General features: G+C 58.0%; 1 protein-coding gene across 1 annotated transcript; it reads left to right on the forward strand.

The window, feature by feature from the left end:
* Positions 1 to 15,934: 15,934 nt before the first annotated feature.
* Positions 15,935 to 17,892, forward strand: JUND (JunD proto-oncogene, AP-1 transcription factor subunit). The gene has a single exon (XM_080820656.1). It carries the CDS (start codon positions 16,138 to 16,140, stop codon positions 17,179 to 17,181), a length of 1,044 nt encoding a protein of 347 aa, XP_080676782.1. The 5' UTR covers positions 15,935 to 16,137; the 3' UTR covers positions 17,182 to 17,892.
* Positions 17,893 to 20,499: the final 2,607 nt, after the last annotated feature.

Genomic DNA, 20,499 nt, shown 5'->3' on the forward strand with positions numbered 1-20,499 from the left:
CTGCAAATTCCTAATTCCTTTTGAATCACTGGGCACATCTAAAGTGTGGTATCCTCAGGAAATCACAGCCCAGTAAGGGAAGTTTCCTTTCGAGGGTTGCTGTCTGTCTCGCCAAGGGGAAGTATTTCAACAGGACACTGGTTCCGTGTCCCTTGATGTCCTTTTAAGAACTATGAGGCTTTTGTCTGGGCAGTGGGAGTGGCCCTCCTGCACTAGGTTTGCCTGTAACCCCTGCCCCTTTGTGGGGGGCGGGGGAGAGAAGGCCCCAGCAGGAGCCAGTGCAGTACCCCTGCAGCCCCTCCTTGTGACCAGTGTCCTGCCTGCCATCCCTGCTTTGTAAGCACCATTCACACCAGAGTTCACTGAGAAGCGGTGACAAGCAGCTGCCTCAAGGAATGTGCTGGGAAGGCTCTTGCCGCCGCCTCTCCGAGTTGGGGCACCGCCTGTCCACACCATGATGATTTGCGTGGGATGTTGAGCCAGCACTTTTGCAAAATGTTTCTGTGACATTGTCCACGGACTGATTTTCCTCTTTTGTTATAAGTGAGGGGAACTGCAGGATGGACGGGTGCGGGGAGGCGAGATGGGGCGCCAGCTGGTTCCTGTGGGAGCGGATTCTAATTGTCACTGTGTTGAGACCTGTTCTGAGGGGTGATCAGAATAAAAGGTGTTGCCGGAGAACTCCATTGTTGGAGCTGCCAAGCGCTAGCCGGGCGGTCTTACAGATACCCACATTTAAGACTCAGACAGCCTCAAGAATGCGCTCTGCCCCTGGGCACCTCTCGGGGGACCTGCTGCAGCCAGAAGGCTTGACTAGAGTCAGAGCGGCTCCCTGGCACAGGCTGGAGACAGGGCATGGGGTTTGAGTGGGACCTGGGAGCGTCTGAGAAGCCCCAGGCCTGGAGAAATACCCTCTCAGAGATGCGGGCTCAGCCCGGGGATGGATTGAGGGCCTGGGGGCGACAGGAGGGGCAGGAGCTAGAAGGGAGGGACCGGCAGTGGCGGCGGCGGCGGCGAGGAGGGAGCTAACCGGGTCCTCAGCGGGGCCCTGGACTCAACGGCCCGTAAAAGCCTCTGGGGCCCTGGTCTGACGAGGCTCTGATAAAAGCCGGGGTCAGGTGTCCAGCCCGTCGGCAGCGAACGACCAGCCCTGGGGAGGCCCCGCCCCTTCCTGCTTCGGGCGGTTCGGGTTTTCCTCCCGGCTCCGCTCTGCTGGGAGATCGCCCCCGTCCTCCCGCCTTTCGCAGGCAGGGCCTTGGGCCCCCGCGGCGCCCTCCCTCCCTCCCTCCTTCGCCACCGCTCCGCGCTGGGGCTCAGCTCCGGCCCCCTGAGCCTGCGTGCGTAATCGCGGCTTCCCGCGTGTGTCGCCAGACACGCCAGCCGGCCCTGACCTTTCAGCCAGGCAGCCCAGGCTGGCGGCCCAGTCCCCTCCTCGCCTGGCGGTGACGTGAGCCGCCTCGCTGGCCCCTGCCTCCCAGGTGCGGTGGGCTTCCGGAAGGTTCTGTCCCTCTGAGCCGGCTGTTCGGACAGCCCTGTTTTTCAGTCTTCTTCCTGGTTGGTTTCGAGAAACGAGCCCCAGCCCCCTCAACAAGAAAAGAAACCAAAATCGCCCGTCTAGTTCCTAGACACTGGGCCTCGATCTTTCCACCCTTCTCATGGTTGTGGACTGGGGTCTGAGCCCTCATCAGCTGACTGGTGCATGACTCGGGGGTGCAGGATGGCTTAAACGTAGGTGGTTCCCTGGAACCAGCAACCAGAGACCTCCTACCACGGAAGTTTGCTCCAGTTCCCCTCCGAGCAGAGGTGTGACTTTGCCTGGGGCCCAAGCTCAGCGGGGCCAGCCAGGACAGCCCCAGCCCACTCTTGCCTGACCTGGGACCAAGAGCCCTTTTGGAGACCCAGATGCAGCCGGCAAGCAGCCCCACTTGGCGGCAGTGGGAGGGCCTCTGGCTTGCCATCCTGCGTCATCCCTTCCTGCGCACATGTCCTCGGATTCCTCCTCTGCTGGGCCTCACCTGCTGCTCCCGGAGCCGCTCTGCTGGGAAGCCCTGTACCCACTGCGTCCACGTGGGCATGATGGCAGGTGTCCTCCCCACCCATCCATCTGGACCCCAGGGCCCAGCCTCTCCCAGTATCAGCAACATGTGTATCTTCAGTGCCTCAGTGCATGACCTGGTGTCCTCTGCTGTCCCTCTGAGGACAAAGGGCCACTTGGCCAGGAAGGGGTATAGGAGGTGGCTTGATGTCCACTCAGACCACCTCTATGGGAGAAGCCACCCACTACAATGGAGCAGAGGGCTGGCCTCGAGGCGAAGGACCCCGGGGCCGCAACCCCATTCCAGGGGCTGGAGGCTCAGCATGACTTAGGCAAAGAGCCCCCGCCCAGTGGCCCTTACCTTCCACAAGGTAAGCTAGCAACGAACAAGCCCAGTGCATCAATGTGGAGAAAAAGCAAGAGTGGCAGAAAGAGGGGGGTCAGGGCAGGCCAGAGGGTGACTGACATTTGAGAAAAGGGCTTGAGGAAGGCAAGGGAGGCAGCCATCTAGGAGAAGAGCATTTCAGATGAAGGGAACAGCCTGTGCAAGGGCCAAGGCCCTACACAGAGTGGTGACAGGAACAAAGGTTGGGAGGCGGGTAGGAAAGGGGCAGGTGCAGGCCCTGAGCAAGATGGGAAGCACAGAAGGTTCTGGAACAGATTAAGACAAGGGTGGAAGCTGCAAGATCAGGAGGAGGTGGGGCTGGGGGCTCAGCCTAGGGTAGAGGTCAAAGAGGTGGTGAAAGAAGAGGCAGGGGTGCCTTGAGGGCCTGGGCAGGAAGCCCAGGATGCTATGGATGGGAGCTTTCCAGAGTGGAAGGGGAGGCCTTGCAGAGCGGGGCATGTTCAGACCAACTCCCAAGGTCAAGAAGTCACAGTCTGTGGGAAGAGAGCAGGAAACAGGTGGAGGGAACAGCAAGTGAAAAGCCCCCGAGCTTCTGTGGCCTGCTCAGGTTGGGCAGAGATGAGGTCAGGAGTCATCAGACCCAACATGATCCGAACAACAGCCTCGTGTGTGCCTGGCAGCTCCTACACTCGGGCACAGAGTGGGTGAGCCACCTGGCCAGGGTCACACAGCTTCAGAGGCCTCCTCAGAGCTCCTTCCTCTGTTGCCTCCTTGAACTTAAAGGATCCATTTACCTTCTCTGAGTTCAGTTGTGTCAGGTGTAGAATCAGGAGACAGGAATCGTGGGGTGGGGGCAGGTGAGGTTGGCACTGGTTTGAAAGTTTATTCCCCTGTTGACGGACAAGGTTCGAGACACACAAAGTGCCCGGCAAGTTTTACCCCATTGTGCCTCAGTTTTCTTGCTGGTCAGAGGGGGCAGTAGCAGCCTCCACTTCATAGGGGTTGTTGGGAAGATTACTTGGGGTGGGGGAGGCTGGGTATACAGCAAGTGCTTCATACATACTTGCACACCCCTAAGAGCACTGCTTCATTCTTTGTTGATCACCTGTAGAGGGGCTGAAACCTCTCCCAGGAATCTCTCAATCTCTATCACTCTTGAGCTCAGCCTGAGCCACTCGCTCATTGTCTAGGAGGCTCTGGGCGACGGTGCCACGGGCTTGGCCTGCCCTATGGTCAGTGGCTGGGCCACTGTCCTCCATGCCCCAGAGGCCAGCCCTGGATGCCTAGCCCCGGCTGGTGAGCGGTCCCCTTGCAGGCTACTAGTGCTGCCCTAAGAGCCCCCTGCCAGTCTGGGTCCAGCCACCCGGCAGTGACTCACCCTTGCCCGCCCCGCCTCCACTGGAACCAGGCACTGAAATAGTCACCCTGCTCACCCTCGGGAGTGGCCGTGGAAATATTTTAGAGCTGCATTCAGCGCCTAAAAATACTCGGTGTGTCCTCCTGCGTCTTCCCCTCCCTCATTCCCTTCTCTGTTCCTTTGAAAACTGTCCCTGTAAGCACCCCGAGGGCCTTCCACCCCGTGTCCCTCTAGCATGTTGAGTGTCCCTGGCAAGCAGGGCTCGGTGCTGTCCCCAAATGCCCAAGTGCGTGTGGATGAATGGTGAGGTGGCCTCCCTCCTCCCTCCCTCGCACCCTCCCTGTCACCATGGAGAGACTCAGACACGGTTTCCCCCAGAACCTTCTGGAAAGGCTATCTTTTCCAAAAACCCCCAGAAGACTCAGTTCCTGGGGCACAGTGATGCTGTCCAGGGAGATCTTCATTACTCAGCAATTTTCCTTAAAAATTTTTTTTTAAATGTCTCTTGCTCTTTGTGTTCACGAGGCGGCTGGAAACAGAACAGGGCCCCCAGCTGGACAGAATCCATTGCCTCTCCTGCCCACTTGCTGCCGAACCCCACTAGCTTGTAGGGCTTTTTCCCTCTCTGAGGGAGTGCAGACTGACCCTCCAAGCCACTCAAATGTCCTCAACATCATCTCTAAGCACCAAACACCTTGACCTTTCCTGTGATTGGAGGGGTCGGGGTGGGGGGAGCAAATGGAATCAGACTGCTGCTCAGCCCACCCAGGATCTGATCCAGCTTTTCAGTTACCTGAAGCCTTCAGCTCGATGGAGCAGCAGGTGCAAATGCCCGGGGGCAGGTGCATGCTGGCATCTTGAAGACACAGTAAGCTGATCGTTTTTGACTAAAGAGCACATTTCATTCAGATTGTCCTCAGGTTTACCCACCGTGCTTTCTTTTTTTTTTTTTTTTTAAGATTTTATTTATTTATTTGACAGTGAGAGAGGGATCACAAGCAGGCAGAGAGGCAGGCAGAGAGAGGGGGGAAGCAGGTTCCCTGCTGAGCAGAGAGCCTGATGCGGCGCTCGATCCCAGGACCCTGAGATCATGACCTGAGCTGAAGGCAGAGGCTTAACCCACTGAGCCAACCAGGCGCCCCTGCAACGTGCTTTTTATAAAATTATTATTGTGGTAAGATCTACTGACACAAAATTCACCATTTTATTTATTTTTATTTTAAAAAGATTTTATTTATTTATTTGACACAGAGAGAGAGACAGCAAGAGAGGTAACACAAGCAGGCGGAGTGAGAGAGAGAGAAGCAGGCTTCCCATTGAGCAGGGAGCCCAACAGGGGGCTCGATCCCAGGACCCTAGGATCATGACCAGAGCCGAAGGCAGATGCTTAACCACTGAGCCACCCAGGTGCCCCAAAATTCACCATTTTATTTATTTATTTTTAAAGATTTTATTTATTTATTTGACAGACAAAGATCACACAAGCAGTCAGAGAGGCAGGCAGAGAGAGGAGGAAGCAGGCTCCCCGCTGAGCAGAGAGCCAGATGTGGGACTCGATCCCGGGACCCTGGGACCATGACCTGAGCCAAAGGCAGAGGCTTTAACCCACTGAGCCACCCAGGTGCCCCCCAAATTCACCATTTTAAAGTGAACACTCCAGTGACGTTTGATACCTTACAGTGTTGTGAAACCAGCACTTCTGTTTAGTTCCAGAACATTTTCAGTGCCCCAGAAAGAAACCCTGTTCCCCATGACCAGTCACCCTCCACCCTCTCCCTGAGACCCTGAGCAACCATGAATTGGCTTTCTGTCTCTATGAGTTTGCCTGCTCTGGACATTTCACATACATGGGATCCTACAACAGGTGGTCTTGGGTCTGGCTTCTTTCCCTTGGTGTGATATTTTCAAGGTTCATCCACGTAGTAGAGTGTGTCAGAGTTTTATATGGCTCTGTACTGTTATGGCTGAGTATTATTCCACTATACAGCCAGACCACATTTTATCCTTCATCAACTCGTGGACATTTGGACTCCTTCCTTCCCTCCCTCCCATCCTTCCTCTCTCCCTCCCTCCTTCTCTTTCTTTCTTTTTAAAGAGATTTTATTTATTTATTTATTTGGCAGAGAGATACACAGCGAGAGACAGAACACAGCGAGAGACAGAACACAACCGGGGCAGAGGGAGAGGGAGAAGCAGGCTTCCTGCTGAGCAGGGAGCCAGGATGCGGGCTCGATCCCAGGACCCTGGGATCATGACCTGAGTCGAAGTCAGAGGCTTAATGACTGAGCCAGCTGGGCGCCCCTGGACTATTTCTAAGAACGTGTTTGTTGAGCACTTACTCTGTGCCAGGTACATTTCTGAGGGCTTAATTCCTACCCCCAACCCCCTCTGTAAAAGCCTTATTATGAACACCATTCCCATCTGCCCATTTCACAGTGGGCGAAATGAAGGCAGAGATAGGCTAAGTTAGGACACTAAAGGAGCCGCGGGCCATCTCAGGTCTTTACACTCTGGAGATGGGGCTAGAGACAGATAATAAGGAAACCAAAAAATAAACAAGATAAATGGAGGTGAAAACCTTAAGGGTTTTCCAGATAGGGAGAGCAACATGTGCAAAGCCCCTGAGGTGGGAATGAGCTGATGTGTTAGTGGAAAAACACAGAGGCTCACGTGCCTGGAAGTGACAAACGAGGGGAAGAGAGGAAGGAGGCTACACAGTGGCTTTGGGGCCGGGGGTAGAGGTGGGGAAGGGTCTGGGCTGTACTCAGAGATGGAGACAGACACTGAAATAGATACTGGGAGCAGGAGGGAGAGAAGGGACCTCAAGTTCTCAAGGTCGGGACTCAAGGGGCCTCAGAGGCCTTGTCCTCCTCTGTATCCCTCCAGTCCAGATTCTTCACGGATACCCTGACTGCTGGAGCAAGGGACAACTGTCCTGTGCTGAGAGCAAGGTGGGTGCACAGTGGATGCTCCATGAATAATGGATGAATGGGTAAACGGAGGGATGGACAGATTAGTGGGTGGGTGGGTGGATGGATGGATGGATGGATGAACCTATAAACAGATGAATGGGAAGATGGGTGTCCTGAAGGTGGGTGGGAGACGTGGCACCCAGCACCCAGGTAAGTGTGATAAAAGAGCATCTCCCCCCTTCCAACAGGTGATTGGGTGGGTGGGGGTGGGTGAAGGAATTCATCCAGCCGCCCTGGGGTCTCACCCACCCCTCTCCAGTTTCAGAAGAGGTCCCCCAGAGTGGAGGCTGCAGGGTGGGTGTTGGGTGGGGTGCCAGGAGCACAGGGGCGGGCTGGCGGGGGCTAGATGCTGCTACCTGCCTCTGCCTCTGAGTCAGCGTTGCCATGACAACGCAGGCCCTGCCGGATGCTCCTCCCGGCACATCCCCCGTCACCGCAGCCACCGTCATGCCTCCTCCAAGGCGGCAGGTGCAGAGGGGCAGAGGGGGCTGCATTTTCCCCCAGGCTCAAGGACCGTGCTGCCCACCTTCCCCCATTCCCCCCAGCCCTGTCTCTTAAGCCAGCCCCCTCCTTGCAGAGGAGCCCGGGGCTGAGTGAGGGGCCCAGTGGGATTGGAGAACTACCTGAGGGAGGGGCTCTGGGTGCTGTCTGGAAGGGGTCCCCCCCCAGAATGTCTCAGGAAGTGGGTACTGCTTGTGAAGGAACATCACAGGCCAATGTCAAGGGAGTCTGGACAATAGGACAGGCAGAGCTAGAGCGTAACGGGGAGCCACAGAGGGCAGGCCAGCAGGGCACCCACAGAGGGCAGAAGACAGGGCCCTGTGACTCTGGGCAGCCCCGAGGCTCCCAAGACTCTGCTGTGCCCTTTGGAACATGGGCACTGGTGGGGAGACTGAGGCAGGGAGGGTAGTTCACAGGGTCCTCCTGGGCTGGCAAGTAGTCCAACTCCTGCCCCCACCCCAGCTGCTGTTGGCCTGGGTGCCCCTGGGCTCCTCCTGCTCTTACCTTCCCCCCATGCCCCTTCACCTCACCCCACTCTGGGCCTCCTCCTTGATTCTCAGCCGCACATCTTGCGTTCCTAGCTTGGGGCCTTAGCTCGTGCTATTCTGGCTCTCAGGAATCTACCCTTCCTGGTGCCCACTTTGTCTGCGGGTGTCGCTCGCCCTCTGCTCATCACCCCCTCCCCCCAGATTCCTTCATAGCTCCTGCCAGGGCTTGACGTTAGAATACCTATTTCTCCAGTGGTTCCCACCCAAGAATGTTGGGTGCCTCTCAGATGTTCAGTTGGCCCAGCCCCACCATGGCAGTGGTCAGTGTGTGGAGGGAAGGGGGAGCCAGGCGGGGTTAAGGGCTGTGTCTGGGTCCTCTCCACCTGACTCCACCTGACCCAGAGCTATAGATAGGCACGGGATGGGGATTGGGGTGACCTACAGCTGGCGCCTGGGCCTCGAATTACCCGTCCATCAAATGGGTTGTCCCAGGGCCCCGAGTCAGGGGCGGAGAGGAGCTGAGCGGCCTTGGCGCTTCCCTACCTCAGCTCCGGGAAGCCCTCCAGGGCCCGACGGGAAGGGGTTAACTGGGAGCCGCCCCCTCCCCCAGCTCTGCATTTAATTAGCGGCCCCGCAGGGGCGCGGAGCTGGGCCAGTGTGGGGGATGGGAGAGAGAAGGGGGACTAGGGAATCGGGGAAAGTGGAGGGGTTAGACACGGAGGGAGAGGGACGAGAGAGGGCGGAGGTAGGGAGGACAAAAGGAGGATCCGGAGCCAGCTGTGGATTCGAATCCCGTCTCGCTAGTGTCCCCCGACTCGTACCTCTCTCCTCTAGGCTGTCTCCCCCGCCCCTCGGCATGGGAATCCCCTCCCACCCCACCCCACCGCTTCCCGAAGGCCGAGCAGTGAGCCGGCAGTTAATGTCAGCTTTCCTTCATTGGTCCGTTTGAGGAAACTGAGGCCCACAAAGATGGAGTGACTTGCCAGGGCACAGCTCTGGGACGGCCCAGCGCTTAACTGGTAGGTTTTGTAGGGATTTGTCTACGTGCCGGGAAAAACAAAACAGAACAAAACAAAACACACAACACCAGTTCGTCTGACCCTGGGGCTATCACGGCGACGTAGGCGAACACAAAAAGAAAGGGAGAGGGCGACGGTGTGGGACCGAAGCGGCCTGAGCCTGAGGGCCGGGGACCTGGAGTCCTGGGGCCCAGCTTCGGTCTCGGCTAGGCCACTCGCCTCTCCGTGCCTCAGTTTCCCCTCTGCCCGCGTCAGGACAGCTGGGGGGCGGTCTCTGCCCACCACCACACCCACGACTTCCAGCGCTGCGTGGGGCACCGGCCGGGTGCTCGAATCTACGTGGCCCCGCCTCGCCTTGACGTCGGCGCTGACGCCACCCGCCTCCCTCGCCACCGGGTCTGGCCGCAGCGCGGGGTTAACTCCGCGGCTGCGGCTGGCGGCGCCGAGGCCCTCCAGATCCTCCCCCCACCCCCGCCGGAGGAGGGGCCAGGCTCGGGGGAAAGACGGGGGGCAGGTCCTGGGCAGGCCCAGCCGCCTGACGAGGCGGGAGGTCCCGACCAGCCTCCAGGGTTTGGCCTGCGCCGTTCCCTCCGCGTGGAATGCGCCTCCCGCCCCGGTCCAAGTCCATGTTTACAGCGACGTCTCTCCCTCCGGCCGGGCCCTGACCCCTCCGGGCCTGGGAGTGTCCTTATCGGGTTTGGTCTCCTTGGGCTTGGGGCGGAGTCCTCTCACCCAGCAACCCATTGTTTCAGGGTCGAGTTTCTTCCCCGCACTTTTCAGATGAGAACCATGGAAACCCAGAGAACTTAGAGAGCTCACCCAACGAGGGTCCGCACCGCCCTGCCGAGCCCCAGCTTTTGGGGCTCCCAGCCCCCACTCCTGTCGGCACCCCAATCCTTGCGGCGGGGGAGGGGACCCTGCAGGCCCCGCCCTGCCCCAGGGGAAGTGAGAATGGGGGGCCCTCCCCCGCACCCTCACCACTTCCTCCCGGGGAGAGGCGGTGGCGAAGGAAGGGGGGAAGCTGGCGGGCGAAGGAGTTCACGGTGGCGGCCTCAGGTTCCGAGTGTTGTGGGGCGGAGGGAGTGTCTTTGGCTCCCCACGCCCAGGAGACACAAGGCTGGTGTTTCTGTGTCTCGCGTGCCGGGAGGCCCCCCAAACTTGCTCTTAACTTGGAGCCCCTTCCTAATCGACTGGGAGTCTGCCCGCTCCTCCACGCTCCGGAGGCCCCGCCACCACCGCTTTCCTGCCCTTGTCTGCTGCCTGCCTCGCCCGCGTTCAATCTACTCCCCACCTGGGGCCCCGGCTCCTCTACTCGGCCCTCTGGCCTGCAGCTCACGGTGAGCGAGCGAGGCCACCTGTATTCCAGTCTGCCCTCTGAAAATGGGCATGGAGCCACGCTTGCTCAGAGCCTGTCTGTCCCTCTGAAAACCGTGGACAGATGTCCCTCTTAGCAGTGGTGGCGTGGGGCTATTAAGAAAAAATGTGGGGAGTGGGTTTCCCATCTTGGGGGCATGGATGCATCCTCTCATCCATTAATTAGCTCATCCATTCATTACTTCGCCAAATCATCCATTAACACCATTCACGCATTAATTCCTTTACTTAATTCATACTTACTGATTCACACATTTTCTCCTCCCCAATCCCTGGGCAGCCTGGGCAGGACGTCAGGGGCCCACAGCTCATTGCAGAAGGCTGTCAGGGGCCACAGGACCATGGGTGGGGACACCCCCAAGGTCTTGAGGAGGAAGCGGGAGCTTCTACTTAACTGAACCAACCCAAAGTCTCCCCAGAGAGGCCCTGTGGGGGTTCCCCGCCCCAAGGAGCTGCTACCTGGCGCCACCACCATCATTTGTCCCAGCAAATGGGTCAGTAAACTTGAAGGCCCTGGAAGGATGCTATGGGATGCAGGCAAACCCCATGTGTTGTAGGTGCTCACCGCCAAGGCTTGGCACATTACTGAGCACCTACTGTGTGCTGAGGCCCTTAGGGACAAAAACACCAAGTGGATCCCTGTGGCCCCTTCTTGGCTTGGCTTGGGGCTTCCCTGCCTTCAATGCTTTCTGGATATTTGGACATCCCAGAGCATCCCTGAGGAAGGAATTCCTGGGTTTTGCTCTCATTTCATCGTTTTTCAGTTTCTTTCTATTTATGGCAAGAGAAACTGGTTTTCCATTCTTGGTGGTGACATGGAAGTTTCCCTTTTGAAATATATTTGCTGAAGTAAAAACAGAAAAGGGGGTCGACCTAAAGGAGAAATAGTGACATCAGCCTAAAGCGTACTTCTTCATTTATGGTGGGTATTTCCTGTCTCCTACTGGAGTATCAGCTCAGGGGGTGATGAGGGATGGTGGAAAACCCTGGCCCAGCACACAGGGCAGGGCACACAGTAGGTGCTCCGTAGAGGGTGGTGAACAGCTGAATGATGGTGCTGGAGGTTGGCTCAAAGATAAGCAAAACCAAAGCAAATCAGTTTCTCAAGTTGGTTTAGCAAAGTCGAGCTCACCACCCTCCCACCCCCAAACCTTCAGGTTTCCCCACGTCTGTCTGGGAAAGGGCCTAACGCGGGCCTGGGTATACAGCAGATGTACTAAATGTTCGCTGGATGAGCGCAGGAATCTTGCCCATCCTGGGGGTGGGGGAAGAAGGTAGTGGTGTGAAAAGTTGTTTTCTTCTTTGCCCCGGCGCCCTTCCGGGCTCACTGTGGCCGGTCGATCAACGAACACGGGGCTGGGCTGGGCCGGGCCGCTCATCCGGGCCTGCGGGAGGCTGGGGACACTGCAGCCTCCGGGTGCAGTCAACAGGGCCACCGGTCGTAAAGCAGGCTGTCAGTCTGGTTCCATCCGGGCTGAAAGGAGCTGACGAAGCGTTAGTTTCCTCGTCGGTAAAATGGTCTCGTGAGACTGGAAAGCGCCAGTGCCGGCCCGGAGGACTGGGTGTGGGTCCCCTCCCCGCGGCCCGCCAAGCACCTGCACAGGACGGGGGAGGTGACTGTGGTTCCTGCTCCCGGCGAGGGCGGAAGCGGAGCAGGAGGGGAGGGGAGGGGCCACCGCTTTGGCCGGTAACCCGATCCTCAGGAATGCGCGGAGGCCAGACGCGCCCCCCGGCCCCAAGACTGCACCCCTTCCCCGGCCCCCTCGCGGGGTCCCGCCACCCGCGGATGGTCCCCGCAAGCCCCACCTCTACCAGCCCATGGGTCCTAAGCGCCGGAGGATGTTCCCCATGAGCCCTACGCAGACCCGCGGGGTCCGGAGCGATCCCCGCAAACCTCCCCCTTGAGAGGTTCCGCCGCTTCACCCCCTTCTGCTTCCTGCTTAACTCCTTTTTTTTTTTTTTTTCTCTTTCTTTGGGGCTTTGCGTTTTATCAAGTAGGTTTGAGGTCCCTGGGTCTTCAAATAAAGACTAAACATTAAACCGAGTTGCAGTTTGCTTTAAACAAGAAGCGTAACCTCAATGCTCGATCAAAAGACGGGGGCGGGAGGGCAGGCCCCAGAGCAGAGCGGAGGAGATTCAAACCTCGCCTGGGGCGGGGGGTAGTTTCAGCTTTCCTTCCCAACCCAGGATAGGGGTTGGGGACCGGGCTGAGTTTTCGCTGGGCCTGTACTGTGCGACCCCCCCGGGGCAGGTCCCACACCCTCCCTGGACTGCTCTGGAAAGTGAGATAATGTCGTGGAGCCGCTGGGAGAGTAAGGGTGGAAAAATCAGGGTGTAGGCTGAGCCCTGTGACCGATTTCTCCCTCAATCCCATCTTCCAGGGCCACTGCCACTACACTGGACATATACTACCCAGGGTCCCCTGGAAGCCTGCTTTCCTTCTCTCTGTCTGGCTTCCCGGGCTCACCCAATCCAGCCCCACAGGCTGTCTCCATCAAAGGGGCCAGCTGGTGTCCGCCCCAGGGCTTTTGCACTGGCTGTTCCCACTGTCTGGGATGTTTGGCCTTCAAATTATCTCCAGCTCTTGGGGCGCCTGGGTGGCTCAGTGGGTTAAAGCCTCTGCCTTCGGCTCGGGTCATGATCCCAGGGTCCTGGGATCGAGCCCCACATCGGGCTCTCTGCTCAGCAGGGAGACTGCTTCCCTTCCTCTCTCTCTCTGCCCACCTCTCTGCCTACTTGTGATCTCTGCCTGTCAAATAAATAAATAAAATCTTTTAAAAAAAAATTATCTCCAGCTCCTCCTTCATTCAGCATCACCTCTGGGGCACCCCACCCCAATTACCCAACTCTAAAACATACCCCCCAAACCACAGAAGGGACACCATTCTCCTTGAAATTGGGTTTTGAAGGTTCCTCCTTCAGAGCCTGTGCCGGGAAGGTGAGGGTCTTTGTGTCATTCCCGTGTGTCCCCATCACTTGGCTCACAGTAGGAGCTCAGATAGTGTACAGGGAATGAATGAATGAGAGAATGGGAGTTATCCCTGATTCACTGTGTATGATTGGTTGGTGGATTTAGCTAGGCTCCCCTTGACCTGCCTGACTAGGTAGGGACAGGGTTGGTCCAAATGGAGGAGCAGATCTAAGGTGTCCAAATGGAGGAGCAGATCTAAGGTGTCCCAGAGTGCTCCCTGGATAGGAGGAAGGAGAAGGCAGGGAAAATTATCGGGTCAGAGGGAACAGCAAGTGCACAGCAGTGGAGACTGAAGGAGCCAAGCCTTGAAAAGTAGCACTGGCAGAGTCTGTCCAGGGCCTCTCCCCATACCTAGGCAGGTCCTCTCTATCCAGCCTCAAGGACCCTTCCCTCCCCCACCTGGGGTAGACAGAGCCCGACAAAGATGGTGGGCAGGCTTAGCCAGATGGTGGGGGGGTCACTTAGGGGATTCCTGGGGCGTCAGGTTAGGGAAGGCTTCTTGGAGGAGGAGACATTGGGTTTTGAAGCATGAGTAGGAATTTACCTGGAGGGTAAGGAAGGGCACTCCAGCTAAGGGAATTCCAGACCAAACAACCATACACAATTAAGGCTGGCTTAATAATAATAATAATAATATTAATAGGGGCGCCTGGGTGGCTCAGTGGGTTAAGCCTCTGCCTTCGGCTCAGGTTATGATCCCAGGGTCCTAGGATCAAGTCCTGCATCGGGGTCTCTCCTCAGCAGGCAGCCTGTTTCCCCTCTCTCTCTACCTGCCTCTCTGCCTACTTGTGATCTCTGTCAAATAAATAAATAAAGTCTTTAAAAAAATAATAATAATGGAAAATACTTATAGAAAACATGGAGTTTTTACTATTTTTTCCAAATCCAATGCAAATCACAATACTCAAGGCACCTGGCTGGGTTCGTCAGTAGAGCATGCAGACTCTCGAATCTCAGGGTCCAGAGGTCCAGCCCCAGGATGGGGGTAGAGTTTACTTAATGAAAAAAAAAAAAAAAAATCACAAGACTCCATGAGGTGGGTGAGATTATTCACTCCCATTTTCATGAGGAGGAAAACTTGAGTCAGAGAGACCTTGGACTCCCGGTGCCTCCATTTCCCAAGGCTTGTTTGCTGGTCATTCTTTCAGCTCAGGCAGGTTCTGCCCATAGTTTACCAGACCATTCACCCACTTGTCAAGGTTAAGGCCCAAGGTCAGGGTGGAGGCTCCCTAAGCCACCCACTCACGTCCTGCCTTGGGGAGAAGCATGGCCCCATTTCCTCCAATCTAGCCCCATTGCATAGGCCTAGAGAGGGGGGTCTCAGAGCAGAGTTAGCAACAGGCTAACTCTCTCATCAGGGGTCCCTTTGCTCAGGCTGGGACCCAAGAGGTCAGGTCTGGAGGACACAGAGACCACAGCAACCAGACCAGGCAGCGTTCTCCTTTAACAATGAACCAGGTACTCTACCAGATGTTGGAGACCCAGCAGGTTCAGGATAGACAAGGTCCTTGCCCTCCGGGAACTTTTGGTCACCCTGTCATTCTGAACGCTTCCAAGGCTCTAATGGAAATAAGGTGAGTGGGAGGGGCCTCTCCAAGGATACAAGTTTTCCCTGGGGAAGGGAGTGTCACACAGAGGGTATAGCTTATGCAAAGGCCCTGAGGCATCAGTGGGCTGAGAAGCCAAGGCTCAGAGAAGGTGAAAGGTTAGAGGGAAGTCAGTGGAAGAAGGGTCCTTAGCCTCCACTATCTGGCTGAGAAATTGTCTCTGAGCGTGGTGGGAGGCAGGGAGGTCTTGTGTGAAGGAGCTGTCAGCCAGACCCAGGTGTCCCAAGAATTCCTAGGGAGTGTTGGGACAGGTTGTTACCTCCCTCCTCCCTCATATTCCATCTCCAGCCAGCCTTTAGGGAGTTCCACTGAACGCTGACAATAACCAAACAGTATTAAATAGTTAACAATTACCAGCTGGGATTCCGGCCTTAACAACAGGGAAGGGGAGGGACGCTAAGGAGGAAACTGGGGAGGCCGGTAGTCAACCACCCTCACCTCAAGACCCACAGCAGGCCCTGTCAGATGCAGAGTAAAAAATACAGGCGGCCGCCCAGGAGCAGGAGGCCAGAGTTCTACCAGGTGAGTAAGAGGTCTGGCCGGGTCGCACCTTGCTGAGCCTCGGTTTCCTGTCTGTAAAGTCAGGAAGTCGGACTCCGTACTTTTTAGACTCCTCAGTGAGAAGTATCAGGCTCAAAGCGTTTCCAGCAACTTCTGGCAGCTCTCCTTTTCCCTCCCTCGTCTTTCTGGGGCAAACACATCACCGCAGATTTAGGGGTGAGGGTGAGACAGAGGCAGATCTGGCCAAAACGCCCAGGGAGCCACCGGGATCAGCCCCCTAAGGCCTTCTGCCGCCAGCCCCTATAGAGCCAGGATGGAGGAACTCTAAGGAAGGCACTTGTAGGCGTACTGGAGCGGGAGGGGCCTTGGAGTTATTTATCCATCCAGGCCCCATCCCCCGCCGGTCCCCGGAGGCCGGCACCGCCCCCGCCCCCGCCCAGCCGGGGCCCCACGCGCGGATACGGGGCGGGGCTTGGGGACCGGCAGGCGGCTGGTGGCCGGGCTCATCACGCCACCCGGGACGTGCCTTGGCGGGAGGCAGCACTGGGGGCATTGGTCGTACACTGCGCTCCCGGGGCGGGGTAACCGGGTCTGGGTGCGGGACCCGCCCCCATGACGTCAACCCACAAGGCAGCGCGCTGTTGTGCGGTTTACCGTGCGTCACCGGGGCAACGGCAGCCAGGGGAGGGCGGTCGCGGCTTAGCCCCGCCCCATCATGCAAATGAGCGACGTCACCTACGCCCAATGGCGAGCGGGGGCAGTGAGCTCATCGCGCTGGGCCGAGGCTATAAGAGGGCGCGCGAAGTGCGCGGCGCAGGAGCCGCCGCCAGTGGAGGGCCGGGCGCAGCGGCCTCGGCCGGGGCGGGCGCAGGGCCGAGCGGACGGGGGGGCGCAGGCCCCCCGGGCGGCCGCGGCCACTCCCCCCTCCCCCCCCACCCCGGGCCGGCGCGGCGGGGGAGGCGGAGGATGGAAACACCCTTCTACGGCGATGAGGCGCTGAGCGGCCTGGGCGGCGGCGTCAGTAGCAGTGGCGGCGGTGGTAGCTTCGCGTCCCCGGGTCGCCTGTTCCCCGGGGCGCCCCCGACGGCGGCGACTGGCAGCATGATGAAGAAAGACGCGCTGACGCTGAGCCTGAGCGAGCAGGTGGCGGCGGCGCTCAAGCCTACGGCCGCGCCGCCCCCGGCCCCCCTGCGCACCGACGGCGCCCCAGGCACGGCGCCCCCCGACGGCCTGCTCGCGTCGCCCGACCTGGGGCTGCTCAAGCTCGCCTCGCCCGAGCTCGAGCGCCTCATCATCCAGTCCAACGGGCTGGTCACCACCACGCCGACGAGCACTCAGTTCCTCTACCCCAAGGTGGCGGCCAGCGAGGAGCAGGAGTTTGCCGAGGGCTTCGTCAAGGCCCTGGAGGACTTGCACAAGCAGAACCAGCTGGGCACGGGCGCGGCCTCCGCTGCTGCGGCCGCCGGGGGACCCTCGAGCACGGCTGCGGGCACCGCGCCTCCTGGCGAACTGGCCCCGGCGGCAGCCACGCCCGAGGCGCCCGTCTACGCGAACCTGAGCAGCTACGCGGGCGGTACAGGGGGCTCGGGGGGTGCTGCGACGGTCGCCTTCACCGCCGAGCCTGTACCCTTCCCTCCACCGCCGCCCCCAGGCGCGCTGGGGCCGCCCCGCCTGACCGCGCTCAAGGATGAGCCGCAGACGGTGCCCGACGTGCCGAGCTTCGGCGAGAGCCCGCCGTTGTCGCCCATCGACATGGACACGCAGGAGCGCATTAAGGCGGAGCGCAAGCGGCTGCGCAACCGCATCGCTGCCTCTAAGTGCCGCAAGCGCAAGCTGGAGCGCATCTCGCGCCTCGAGGAGAAAGTGAAGACGCTCAAGAGCCAGAACACGGAGCTGGCGTCCACGGCGAGTTTGCTGCGGGAGCAGGTGGCGCAGCTCAAGCAGAAGGTCCTCAGCCACGTCAACAGCGGCTGCCAGCTGCTGCCCCAGCACCAGGTGTCCGCGTACTGAGCCCGCGCGCGGGGCGCATGCGCGGCCCCCCTCCCGGGGAGGCGGGCTCGAGTGGGGGGTGGACGTGGGCGCCCCGGACTCGGAGAGGGCGCGGCCCCGGGGACACCCCCCCACACCCCGAGGGTGCCAGGATTCCGAGAGGGCGCGGTCCCTGAGGACCCCCCGAGGGTGCCCAGGACTCGAAGAGGGCGCCTCGGACTCGACAAGCTGGACCCCCTGCTCCTGGGGGCAAGCGCATGACCCCCCCCGCCCTCGCGCTGCCTCTGTTCCCCGAGCGCGGCCACCCAGTGTTGCACAAACCCGCGCGCCCCGGCAGCCCTTTTGTACACACCGCCGCAGAAGGGGGCTCCGAGGGGGCGCAGCCTCAAACCCTGCCTTTCCTTTTACTTTTTTTTTTTTTTTTTGCCTTTGGAAGAGAGAAGAACAGAGTGTTCGATTCTGCCCTATTTATGTTTCTACTTGGGAACAAACGTTGGTTGTGTGTGTGTGTTTTTTCTTGTGTTGGTTTTTTAAAGAAATGGGAAGAAGAAAAAAAAAACAATCTCCCTTCCCTTTCCTCGCTCTTGCTCACCCCCCCTTCCGTCCTTCCGACATCCCTTCTCCCGCCCTTTTTGTTCTGTTGTTTTGTTTTGTTTTGCTACGAGTCCACATTCCTGTTTGTAATCCTTGGTTCGCCCGGTTTTCTGTTTTCAGTAAAGTCTCGTTACGCCAGCTCGGCTCTCTGCCTCCTTCTTCCCCCGCCGGGGCCTGATGGGCTGGGCAGGGCCTGGCTCACACGCTCCCCTCCCCCCTCCCTGGCCTCCTTGCCCCTCCTCCCTCTGCCTGTGCTCGGAGGAGGAGAGCCGGAGTACGGGAGGGGCCCCGAACATCTGGCGCTCAAGGAGCGCCATCTAGGCGCTCCCGGGTTTGGGGCCCACCGATGTCCAGGTTAGGTGAGGGATACTAGGATCTCCAACCAGCGTTTGGAACTAGCGAGCCCACGGGTGTCCCCTTTAGGACAGACAGACTACAAGATGGAAAAAGGACGGCCCGGCCCCAGGCGGGTAGGAAAAGGCAGAAACTTGAACCTCTGGGCATCACTTAACCCTGTCTAAAATGGGCAGAACAGTTGTAAGCTTGCCGCAGAAAGTTGGAGGATTAACAGTTTGTTCCAGAGCAGCGCTTGGCCTACAGTTGGTGCTCAGCGTAAGCTTCTATTACTGTCAGGCAGATGGGGGATGCTGAGTCTCAGGACCAGAGGAATGTGGCCCAGGTGGGGTCCCACTGGAGCAGTCTTCCTCCAGTAGGGGTGGTGTAGCTATGCTCCGTAGATTCCTTCCCTAGGCACTCCCTGAAGACCTCTCCCTTCCCAACATCCTAGTCTCCTATTTTGAGGAAACTCCTGTTCAGAGAGGTTGAGTGATCAGAGGTCACAGAGCCTGAAATTTTTAGGAGTTTGCAGGAATCTTTGGACCTTAGGCTGTTCACCTCCAGAGCCTTGACCGCTGGGCTGCCTTCATCCCCTGCCTTCCCTGACCCTTGCAGTTTTGTGGGCAAGAGACCCCAGGCCTTGGGTCTCTGTCTCACTTGGTGCCAGGAGGGACCTAAGCATCGGTGGTCAAGGACACAGGGCAAGTCGAGCCGGTGCGCATGTGTTGAGCACCAGCTGTATACCCAGCCCTGTTAAGGAAGGCAGGTGAATTGTGCCTGTTTTACAGATGGGGGAACAGAGGTGCAAAGAAGGAACAGCACATGCCCGTCGTCCCTCCTGCCATTGAAAGGGTGGGGCCTCGCCACCTACCTGTTTCCTCTTCCTCCTGAACACCCTGGCTGCCTACTTTTCAAGGCTTCGAGAGCTGCTTTGGGGTTTGGTTTTTGACAGCGTGACCTCACCTTGCACCGCCCTCACACTGACGTTTTGGGAGGGACCCAGCAGTGCCAGGCTGAAGCCGAGGTGAGGGTGTCTTGACAGGAGACCACGAACCAGGCTTTGGGACCACAGCTTCAGTCTTCAGAAGTCTGAGTCTCAGCTTGGGTGCCAATTGGCCACCGTGTAACCTCAACCCAGCCCTCTCCCCTCTCCCCCCTCTACCTCCTATGCTACGAAATGGGTAGGTTCATGTCCAGGTAACAACATCTCCCATATCAGTTTGGTGAATGAATACTAATGATACTGAAGGGCTCTCCGTGCACCCCCAACCCACAGAGAAGGGGAGAGGCCCAGGAGGTCGGAAGATCTGCATCAGGCCCCCCAAACCGTTTTATTCATAATCCTGATGCCAAATGTGTTGTGGGGGGATGATTTCCCCACACTCACCGGTTCTGAATTCTAGACATCACCCAGGTGTCCTATAATTCAGTTATGACACTACCTGAAGTTAGCACAGACCCTACAGGTGGGGGGTTCTTAGTCCCACAATACCACCCCCACATCACCCCCACTTCAATGCCATTTGGAAGTCTCCGGCTGCCACCTGGATTTTGGAACACTAAGCCCTAAACCAAGGATTTCCCCAACCCCCATGCCAGTCTTGATAATTTGCTAGAATCACTCACAGAAACTAGGAAAGTGTTTTATTTACTATTACTGGTTTACTTATTTACTTTCAAGATTTAATTAATTTATTTATTTGAGACAGCGAAAGAGAGCATGAGTGGTGGGGAGGGGCAGAGGGAGAGGGAGAAGCAGTCTGCCCACTGAGCAGAGAGCCCGATGGGGATCTGAGCTGAAGGCAGACACTTAACCAACTGAGCCACCCAGGTGCCCGTATTACTGGCTTATAAAGACTACAACTCAGGAACAGTCAGGTGGAGGAGACACAGAGGGAGGGCAAGGTACAGTGGAAGGGGCATTGGACTTCCATGCCCCGTCTGGGTGGGCCACGCTAACTGTCCATGTTTTCATCAACTGAGAAGCTCTCCGACCCTAGCTGGTTTCATTCCACTGGCCTTTGGTGATTGGTTCCATCTCCAGCCCCTCTTCTCACTCAGGAGGTCTGGGAGGTGTGGCTGAAACCTCCAACCCTCTAATGCCTCTGTCTTTCTGGGGACCAGCCCCTATCCTGAAGCTATCTGCTAGTCCCCAGCCACCACTCATAAGTATAGAAAAGATATTTACCAGGGCGCCTGGGTGGCTCAGGTGGTTAGGCATCCAGCCGGGTTTCGGCTCAGGTCATGATCTCAGGGCTGGGAGATGGAACCCCACACTGGGCTCCGCACTCAGAGTTTGCTTGGTGGTCTCTCTCCCTCTCCCCCTGTCCCTCCCACTTGTGCTAACTCTCACATGCGCTTCCTCTCAAATAAATCAATCTTCAGAAAAAGAAAAAGAAAAAAAAAAGA

Source organism: Martes martes (genome assembly GCF_963455335.1).
Source record: "Martes martes genome assembly, chromosome: 1".
NCBI classification, from domain to species: Eukaryota; Metazoa; Chordata; class Mammalia; order Carnivora; family Mustelidae; genus Martes; species Martes martes.